The following is a 10,994-nucleotide window of genomic DNA, read 5'->3' on the forward strand; positions in this document are numbered from 1 at the left end:
AAGTGGGGGCTGGTAAATAACAGGCTCTGAAGCAGCCACAGGTTATCAGAATTAGGGAGGAGAGAAAAGCAAATTTTGAGAAAGTGTCTTTACAGGACATGAATCAGCAGGCTTTGAAGTCAAAGTGCCTAGATTGCAAATTTGGCTTAACTACATTGTATGACCTTGAGCAAGTGACTTAACATCTCTGTGCAATGAGGGTATAATACCTTCTACCTCATTAAGTTACTGTCAGGATTAAATGAATTAATAAATGCAAAGGACCTGGAACAGTGCCTGGCACATGGTAAGTTAAGCTGCTGATAAATACTATGATTATTATTTCACTGGTATTATTTGAGGTTCTTGGTGAGACACAGAAAAGATTAAAATTCATTTTTAATTATCAACAGAAACTGTGGGCAGATTGTCTGACCAACCCACAGATGGACAGACTAAGCCAGTCCCGGTCTTCCCGACTGGCCATTTGTCTCTCCTCCTCTCATCCATCCTCAAGCCATCTTCAGCTCCCTCTGTAGCTGAGAGCAGCACCCAACTCACTCTCCTCCAGCAGGTTCTGTCTCCATTTGGACACAGCTTGATCTACAGGGCACACAGTATTGTGGATGGTCTGTAATTACTAAACAATGTGAATAGACAATGCATGGAATCCCCCAAATCCAAATTCACCAGATAGTTCAAAACCCTCTCTTCAGTTTTGTTCTGTGAACACGTAGCCTATGAACCCCCAAGGAGCGCTAATGGAGTTTAATGTTGGTAGTAGAGTCACACCTGCATGGGGTCTGTGATTCTAGAACATTCTTAAGCAACAATGTTCAGGGAATTCAAAGAATTAACAACAATGGTGAGCACAGATTTAAAACAAAGCGCTCTATCCTTCTACATCTCTATTCCTAGCTCCCTTCCACCTTCCCCCACCTGAAAACAACAGCAACTCTTCAAGCAAGCACACAGCTTTGGGAGGCTCACACCCAGGGAGCAATAAGTGAGAAAGGAGCCACATGCACGATCTGCTGGTCGGATCTCAAGGTTCTCAATCCTGGCTGCACTTCAAAATTAACCTAGGAAGGTGTCTGTGCCTGTGTATGCGTGTTTGTGCCCAGACCCCACCTCCACAGATTTTGGCATGAACTGGCCTGGGGTGAAGCCTGAGGATCATTAGGCTTTTTTTAAAAGCCAAAGTTAAACAACACTGAGCTACATCAACCCTGAGGGTCAGTAGGGTGATTGATGTAGCCAAGCGACCCATACATCCACAGGAGGGAGAAAAAAAATGTCACAGTGAGAATTTCTAAAAGGAAAGAACATTAAATCCATTTTTTAGATGGATATGGAGGCATCCCTGCTGAGGAGAGACCTGTCACATGGTTTGCTATTCCTAGAAAGAGCTGCAGTTTGCTGCCAACAGATGCATTATTTCATCAGTCCCATAAATACTTGATAAAAGTCTTCCGCCCTTTCTGTATGTCAGCCTTGCAGAAGGGGGTGGGGGGGTGAGGGGTGGAGTCTTCTGACAAAATGCAGTACTGACCCATCAAAATTTCCTTTTAAATGATTAAAATTGGCACTGATAAAAATTAAATGTTTTAGTAAAATCTCATCCCAGTATACCTCTAAAAGCCCTTGAAATTTTCCTCTTAAAATGAAGAAAAAAGCATTAGTACAATTTTTTTAAAGGCTAATTTCAATGATTAACACTACAGCATAATACAATTCCATTTCAAACCCAGCAGGGAGCCAAGTCTGCGTAGCAAAAGTCTTAAATCCAGAGTCGGGAGGCCTGGGTTCCAGTCCTGGCAATAAATTACATTAACTAGCTGTGTGATCATGGGCAAATTGTCTTAATCTCTCTAGCACTCCGTTTTCTCAGAGAAAAATGGGATGATCTGCGACCATCACCCTCCCAGTCTTAAAGTCTAGAATACTGGGATGTGTCTCCATTTTGCTGACTTGTTACATTAGCAAGCGAATGCGTTTACAAATTAGACAACTTAAAATTAAGTCATTCTGGCAATTCTGCTAATAAATTTAACCAGTTCCCAGCCACTGTGCATCCACTGAATACGCAGAACAGTAAAGTACCTTGAATATGGTGTTATCTTCCATTTGAACTAGAGCCAGAGCCTTCCTGCCCCAAACTGTGCCAGCCAGACGATGCTTCCTGCCCCAAACTCCTGTCGCTCTTTTCAAATGAGAAAATACATGACACGCATCTTCACACTTTTTGCCATACTGTCATACCATTATTATTTTCTTAGTCTTTTTCTTTATGTTGACTCAATTTTACTTAAATACAGTGTATTTTAAAGTAAACAGAAAACAGTTTTACTTGCCACAATGTCAGAAAACCATTAAATTGATACAAGGGGAAAAAACAAGCAAAACAACTAAATTGTAACTAAATACTGTTGTCTACAGAAGGCTTTAAGCATGAGGAGCTTTTGCTGTCTGTTAGGAAGAAAAATTGGCAAGTGTCAAGAGATGTTACAGAAACACTTGTACCAAATGGAGGTTTTCACTTGGATGTTATCAGGATTGAAACAGAAAGAAAAAGGAAATAGCTCTTTCACCTTGTGATCTAATCCCATGTCCACATATCATCTAAAATCATTTTAAGAGTCACCCAAGATCATGGCCGTGCACACATCTCACATTCTGGGAAACACAAGGACAAACAGTCAAGACTGGGCCTTTACGACCGGCAATACGACGTAGCATCTCTCTGGGAGAAAGATTATTCTCCCAGAAGGGCCTGGGCTCTAGGTACCCTGTCACTGGGGCTACACTTGAGTTCCTTTGCACTCGTGGTCGCCTCTATCTGAAAGCTCTTCCTCCAGGTATCCATTCTATTGAAGAATTCAGGTCTCTACTCAACGCCTCTCATCAGAGAAGCTTTCTCTGACCACCCCACATACTACGGAAAGCCCTTCCTCAACACCACACACACTGTTCTTCAAAGCACTCTCACCACCTGATGTATTATTTATTCACTTGCTCGTTGTGGGTCCCCATCAGACTACAGAATATAGTGAGCTCCAGAAGGGCAGGCGCTTTGTTTACTACAATATACCCAGCACCCAATGTCTGGCACGTGGTCAAGACTAATATCTGTTGAATGAATGAACGAGTCTTCTCAGCTGATCTGGAGATCTTCATGTATCTTTATCACCTAGTGCCTGGCATCTAGTTGGTCCTCAGGAAGTATATGATAATCATATTGGAGACACATAGAAACCTGGGCTCTCTGTAGAATCTGCCCTTAGCACAAGGAGGGGTCTTGCTCTGAATGCTGACCCACCATCCCCTCTCTAGGACACAGGATGCCACAGAGTGAACACTGCTCAGCCACAGTGGAAGTGCCTGGACAGACCACAAGCCTGATGAACTGAGATCGACACTGAAATTACCATACCCAGAGTAGGTATGAATTCATGGTATGATTAAAAAGTCCCAGGCTAGAAATCTCTCTAATAAACCTATTACAATACCTAGAGTAAAAACTTCATTGCTTTTTTATTGCTCAGTAACTTCAGATGTATCCAAGTATACATCTGACAGCCAGAGTATATCTCAAAACAGCAGCTGACGTAGCTCTACGTGGTCACACGAGGCCAGCTCGAAAAGGGACAGGCTGAGCCCTGGACTCTCTGGGCAGAGGGGAAACAGGCCAGCCCTGCATCCTGCTCCAGTGAGGACAGCCACAGAGTCCAGGGCACAGGGTCCATGGCGAGGACCAGTTCAAGCTCAGGCAAGGCTACAACAAATGTCAGCCCCAGGACAGCTACTCCAGCAGGCCAGAGAGTTGAGGCATCTGATGCTAAAATAGGAGTCACTGAGCTGCATTATAAGACATTTATCTTTCATCCTTGCTGGTGGCTAAGAGAATATAAAGCAGAAATTTAGCCTAGGAAGAAAGAAAAAAAAAAAAACTCCCAGGCCTAAAAAAGACTGGGGTTACAGGAAGGGTTGCCAGGCTGACTGTTAAGTGGGAATCATGGCAGAGACCCAATCCCACAGCCAGGGCCAACATGGTAGAACAGGGAGTCCTTGGGCCCAGAAGTCACTCCCACCATGACCTAAGGCTAAGTCCTACCAGCTGGTGAGACAGGGGCTGCTGACAAACCTCCTTTCCAGATCCAGATTAGCTCAGGCACCAGAGCGAGCTTGTCAGCCTAGACAGGGCCCATGAGTAGTGGGAAGCCAGGCAGGAAGACACATGTTGCCTTTACCCAGATTCAGCACTATCCTCATCTCCTAAGTGACCTGCCAGGAGCCCAGGGAGGATTTCCAGCTAATCTAGTGTCTACTACGTGACCTTGGCCAGTAGGGGACATACCATGAAGTGTGCCTTCCATGGTGCCAGGCGGGATTAAGTCATTTTATTGCCAGAATTCCTCTTTTAAAATATAAGAGTCTTGGGCTTCCCTGGTGGTGCAGTAGTTAAGAATCTGCCTGCCAGTGCAGGGGACATGGGTTCGAGCCCTGGTCCGGGAAGATCCCACATGCTGCGGAGCAACTAAGCCCGTGTGCCACAACTACTGAGCCTGCGCTCTAGAGCCCACGAGCCACAACTACCGAAGCCCGCACGCCTAGAGCCTGTGCTTCGCAACAAGAGAAGCCACCGCAATGAGAACCCTGTGCACCGCAACGAAGAGTAGCCCCCGCTCGCTGCAAGTAGAGAAAGTCCGCACGCAGCAACGAAGACCCAACGCAGCCAAAAATAAATAAAATAAATTTATTTTAAAAGATTAAAAAATAATAAAATATAATTGTCTTTATAAGGTGAGAAAAACACAAAATCAATTATCCATGAACATCTTGGTCTTTTTTTTTTTTTTAATAGGGATAGGCACACTGAGAGAATCAAAAGTTTAACTTTTTTTTTTTTAATGTTTTGGGATTTCCTGGGGGCATGGTTTAGAAGAATAGAGAGAAGATACAACTGGATTCTTCTCTAAAAAATGACACCCAGGGACTTCCGTGGCGGTCCAGTGGTTAAGACTCAGGGCTTCCACTGCAGGGGGCATGGGTTCTATCCCTGGTGGGGAAACTAAGATCCCACACGCCACACAGCACAGCCAAGAATAAAATAAAATAAAATGGCTAGGTGTCTATTAAAAAATAAAATTAAAATTAAAAATAAATAAAAAAATGACACCCAGAATATAAATTAAAAGCAACTAACAGGGATCAATCACCAAAGAAGGCCTCTTAAGTAGCTCAAAGTTTACAAGTGAAACACAAAAAGTAACCAAACAAACAAGAGGAAAACCAAGATTCTCTGAAAAGACCAAAACAAGAAAACTTTTTATAAAATAACATCAGTTCATTCAGATCAATCAGGATAGACCTCTTGGCCAAAGAGAAAGCCATTCCTCCCCATTCATTTTCAAAGCCTCCCAAGAGAAGACCACCAAACCTGTACAAATTAATTAATAACTGAGACTGAAATGAGTAAAAAGTCAGAAGAGGTTATTGTATACACATACATATATAAGCACCACATTTTCCTACATTCTAATTCTTCAAAGTTCAAACATGCCTTTACAAAAATTTAAATGGACTATTTAAAACCTTGTTAAAATTACTCCATTATGACACTGGAGAAGCACTGGAGTCCTGGAAAATAGGCCTCTGGGTCCATTCGCATTTTTTACATTAAAACTGAAGGCATTTCAAGTCTAATAAACTCTTTCCAGGATTTAAAAAAAAAATAGGTTTCCAATTAATTAAGTCCTAATTTAATTTCATAATTAAAATACAGCCATCAAGTTAATTTAACACAAAGTTTAAGGTCTCAAATAAAGAAGGCTGTTAACTAACAACTCCTTTAAAATATACCATTTCCTCCACACCTTACGTATATAGATATTGCTGAAACTTATGGTGTAGTGAATTTTCCATAACATATGTGGATTTTAAAAGTGAGTTTTATGAGATGGAAAATTACAAAGTGAAGAAGGAAATGATAAACTCCAAATTCAAGGTTTATCGGTGAGTGGAAGTTGGGGATGAGCTAGGATTGAGAGGAGCACCCAGGGGTCCTCAAAGGCCATGTAATTTTTTTTTTTTTTTTTTTTTTTTTTGCAGTACGCTGGCCTCTCACTGTTGTGGCCTCTCCCGTTGCGGAGCACAGGCTCCGGACGCGCAGGCTCAGCGGCCATGGCTCACGGGCCCTGCCGCTCCGCGGCATGTGGGATCTTCCCAGACCGGGGCACAAACCCGTGTCCCCTGCATTGGCAGGCAGACTCTCAACCACTGCGCCACCAGGGAAGCCCCATGTCATATTTTTTAACTGAGTGATGGGGAGACAGGTGTTCACTGTACCATTGTTCTTCACACCTTACTTATATTTGGTAATCTTACTTAAAATATTCAGTAATTAACAAAAACTATTTAAAAAGTGAGTTTGTGTAACTACCACTGTGGAAAGTATACAGAACGCTATGTAAATCAAACTCTCTCTTCAGGATATTTTTTTCAGTAGCAGTGTTACTCAACAAGAAGTAAAACAATTGAGAGGACTTCATTTGTGCAGTAGCCAACCTATCGTTCCATTTGACCACTTCCACAGAATTAACGTATTAACGATATTTTTCCAAACTTCAGCACAGATACACTGAATTCTTTCCCGGTCCGCGATGTTTCATACTGCTCACTTAAAAATATATATGTTTTTTTTTTTCTTCAACATCATTGTAACTTTCACCATTTGTTAAAAATAACTTTTCTTGTTCTTTGAATGAATCAGAAGAAATGAAAACGGGGTCACACCTCTTTGAACAACATACAATCATACTATTTACAACACCTACAATGATTATAAAATTAAATTAAGTATTTCAGTAGTAACAGGCTTTCAGCTTTGCCTGTTTTGTTATTTCCAACTATGTGTTGCCAAGAGGAACCTCTAAGTCAAATACCATGAAAAGATATCGGACACCCTAATATTTCTTTTAACATCTCCCCACTTCTATGTTATATATCCTGCTTTCAATCAAGTGGTGGAAACATTTTACCTACTTCAGTTTGCCTTTGTTCACCTGGAATATTTTATTTTGTAAGAACAAATCCAACCTGAAAATTCCTGTGGTCCTCAAAGGCCAGCTTTTTTCAGTATTTCAAAAAGCCTGAAACATACATTTACCTGTAATTTGGCCATGCAAGGAAATGAAAATATTTTTGCTTTTTCCACTGGGATTTTCCCAGGCCTTCCTAAGTCAACCAGTTATCTCATGTTGATCAAATATTCAGACATATGTCATTAATAAAAATGTTAGAAGAATTAGTCATGATTACTTATCATGTGGTCTGGAAAATCATTCAAAATATGAGGTCCATGGGGCAAAAATAATAAAAGTAGTTTCTTTATTAATAGCATTTGTGTTTTTACTAGTTATATTGGTATTTGAAAAACAGCAACAACAAATTCTGGAGATCCCTGAGTTGGGGTAGGTCTAACTATCACTGCTATAAAAAACTGAGAATGTCAATTTCCTAACTCTGTTAAAAATTTACAAGTCAACTTTCTTTTTTCCTTCTTTCTTTTTGCCAGTTCAGTTCTCTGCTCTTCAATCTCTGTAAAAAGTAGACGTCATGGGAGGTGTTGAGAAGAAACAAGTGTTTCATCTCACATCTTCTTCCTGCTACAAGCCAGGCTGATAGCACTAGGACTGTTTCTCTTTTCTATAGCTTCCAACGTTCCTTAAAATCAAAATGAGACACCCCACCCCCAAAAAAAAACTACTGTCCTTATAAAATTAAATACTCCAGGTGTCTGAACAAAGCCAAACTAAAAAGGATGACTTTAAATCAATAGTCTTTAAAAACAAACTAAGCCAGCCTTCCAAATAATCCCCTTTGGACATGCAGGACAGCCCAGGGAACAGGTGCAAGGCGTGCCTTCCTAGAGGCTGTCCCCTTCTTCATGAGTCTGACCTTTCCCAGCCGGCCGCTCTGGCACCCCACGAATCAGTTATCAGGAAGCCTAAAGCCTGCTTTCCCATCTGCACTTTCCAAATGGCTCCCAATGCCAAGGGCTGAGATATGACCTGGCTCTCTGATGAGAACATGCCTCCCAAGTGACTTGCCAACTTTCCCTGGAAGCATTTCTAAATGTATTCTCTGAGCTCCCTCCTCACCCTCTCAATCGTGTTCCATTCCTCCCTCCTTCCCTGCACTTCCTAACTCCATCTCCTCAACCAGTCCCTCCAGCGCCACATGCCTGCAAACCAAACTCCTTTCCCACTTTCAGGACCCGCCAACCCCCACCCAGCCTAAAACCCCAACTTCAAATCCAAAAGGCACAGTTCCAACGATCGTGGAGGTGGTCTGGAGTGATCTTTTTGAGGCCTACCTGCAGGCAGCTCAACCATGGCTTCTTCTCTTGCCTTCTCCAGTTTCTCCCTTACCCAGGGGAATTCTTGCAGGGAATCTAGGAAGGCATCGAATGCTTTAGGACCCCTGGTAGGTAGGATATCCAGCAGCAGCATTGTTTTCCGGAGGCCTGTGGCTTGAGCTTTAATTTCTTGAACATGGCTTTCCGTCAAGACCCCTTCCTGGTAAAGATACTGGAGGACCAGTCCCTCCACCAGTACCTCTGCACCCAGCTCGAGGCGAAGGGAGCGAAGCACTTGCTTGTCTCTAGCCTCCATCTCCCCCTGGGAAGACACAAAATGGTAGCTCAGATCACAGGAAGCCTGATGAGCCCCTAAAGATAGTGTCTTACAGTGCAAGCTCCTTAAGGTTACGGACATCTTCGAACCCTAGCAGAACGCCAGGCCATGGTGTTTAATACACGGTTGTTAAGCCAAGCTGAATTAATTTCGAATGCTTCAGAACATGAATCATCTTCTCTGCTTTTACTTTCCACACAATGGGGTCCTAGCTCCATTCCTTGTTCCATAAAGAGATTTGGGGGAAAGTGGATTAGAGACCCTGCTTAAAAAGCAACTTTTGGGGCTTCCCTGGTGGCACAGTGGTTGAGAGTCTGCCTGCTAATGCAGGGGACACGGGTTCGAGCCCTGGTCTGGGAGGATCCCACATGCCGCGGAGCAACTAGGCCCTTGGGCCACAACTACTAAGCCAACGCGTCTGGAGCCTGTGCTCCGCAACAAGAGAGGCCGCGATGGTGAGAGGCCCCCGCACCGCAATGAAGAGTGGCCCCCGGCTTGCCGCAAGTAGAGAAAGCCCTCGCACAGAAACGAAGACCCAACACAGCAAAAATAAAGTAATAAACTCCTACCCCCAACATCTTCTAAAAAAAAAAAAAAACAACTTTTACCTGAGGATTACAGAGGAGCACTTCATTCTAACATACTTGAGAAGAAATAGTGCTTTTCCTTTAACATTGCGTTCATCAGAGACACCCCATTACCGCAGAAACCGCCAATATGCACACAAGTGCCCTTAAGACCGCGAGCATCTGCAGAACCTGATCATCAATGGAAGTGGGGCAATAAACCGGCAGGTACCAATAAGTTTAAGGATCTTTTTCCCTAAGAGAAAAGGCCTATACACCATTGCCTTCAAGGAGAACATTAGGCATTCATGCCCAGACTACAGTAAATCTTATATATAGTCACAGACTCCAGCCCTCCTCTGGAAGAATTTCAAATCTCCATCACAACACTGTCATAGCCACACATGCACGGGACATTTAATGTTGTGCTTTTTTTTTTCCTTTAAAAGATTTTTTTTAATGTCCACACGCCATGGAAGGCTTGTTTCTAAGACCACTGCACCAGTGAGCAGAGGGACGGCTAAGAGGGTATGTAAGTGGCGGGGAGGGGAGACGGGGGACGGCAAATGGGGCTTTATGACACCCACAGAAAGTAGAGCCACAGCGGGCGACCCCGAGAGGCGGCAGGTGAGCAGGAAAATGTGCCCTTTGGTCTGTCCCCGCCGATGTGGGACTTTTTATTTCCCGCCTCGCCAGCTGAAGCCCTGTGGCATTAGGAACGGAAAGAACTATGAAAGATTTTAGAGGCCACCTGACCCGCTATAAACGGGGTGCTGGGAATGACCTGCAGAGAAGACCGAGGGGAGAGCAGGGCCCCGAGCACCTCCACCACCACCCCAGCCCGAGCGCCTCGGGAACGCCGCGAGCAAGTTAGCGGGCGGGGGAGCCACGCAGGGCCCAGGCCACAGACGCCGCGGCGCGGTGCCTTCGAGAAAAGATGCATACGGGGGTTCTGGGATCCTGTTACTTACGTCTGCAAACACGTATCTTAAGGAAAAAAAAAAAAACTGCAACCGGACTCCAAAGTGTCAGGGAACCTGTACCGTAAGCACCATTTTTGTTGAAGGCAAAAGCCCTGAACAGGAAGTATTGTCGCCATCTTTGTTAAGGGCAAACACAGGAAGTGCTGTGGCCATCTTTATTGGCGGCCCAGATATCAGGATGAAGCCTTTTCCGCCATGTTTGCTGTGGGTAGAGAATATAACCCCCTGGAGATGGAAAATAGCGTCATTTAGGGAGTTATCTAACAAAGGAGTAATTGAATAATTGCATTTTAATACATGAACTCCACCAGGGACTTGCACCCAATTGACATAATAGTCGGGTCTCAAAAGTCACCTTATCAGGGAAGCCTTCCATGACCACTTGTATTTAAAACTGCAGTGCCCACCACCACGCTATTTAAACTCACAACATTCACCTCCTGCGCTCCCCATCCCCTTTTCCAGCTTTATTTTTATCTGAAGGACATATCAGTTACTAAAACTTTTACTTAATTATTTGTTTATCATCTGTTTTCCCCCCACTAAAATGCAAGTTCATTCCTTTATATCACAGGGGTCCTGCCCAAAAAAAGTGTACAAATCAATCAGTCAGGATTCAGTTACAGCAATCAACCAGCTATTCTGCACAGATAGGGATTTGTCATGAGGAATTAGGGACATTAGCAGTAAGTGTGTCTGGGGCATGTAGTTTGGAGTTGGAAGGCAAGATAAATGCCTGCTCCAAATATATAGAGAGAAAAGAATGTTAA

At 43.5% G+C, this 10,994-nt stretch overlaps 1 protein-coding gene across 4 annotated transcripts in view; it reads right to left on the reverse strand.

The window, feature by feature from the left end:
* The window catches only part of CRADD (CASP2 and RIPK1 domain containing adaptor with death domain), a 192,007-nt gene extending 181,643 nt beyond the window's left edge, over positions 1–10,364 (reverse strand). For all 4 annotated transcript variants that reach the window (XM_032645485.1, XM_032645487.1, XM_032645486.1 and 1 more), the window contains exons 1-2: positions 10,213–10,364; positions 8,357–8,660 (exon numbers count right to left, since the gene is read on the reverse strand). In XM_032645485.1, coding sequence (XP_032501376.1) covers positions 8,357–8,654 — 298 coding nt within the window. In that variant the 5' untranslated portion in view covers positions 8,655–8,660; positions 10,213–10,364. The remainder of the gene's footprint in view (positions 1–8,356; positions 8,661–10,212) is intronic.
* Positions 10,365–10,994: the final 630 nt, after the last annotated feature.

This window comes from Phocoena sinus, chromosome 10 (genome assembly GCF_008692025.1).
Source record: "Phocoena sinus isolate mPhoSin1 chromosome 10, mPhoSin1.pri, whole genome shotgun sequence".
Lineage (NCBI taxonomy): Eukaryota > Metazoa > Chordata > Mammalia > Artiodactyla > Phocoenidae > Phocoena > Phocoena sinus.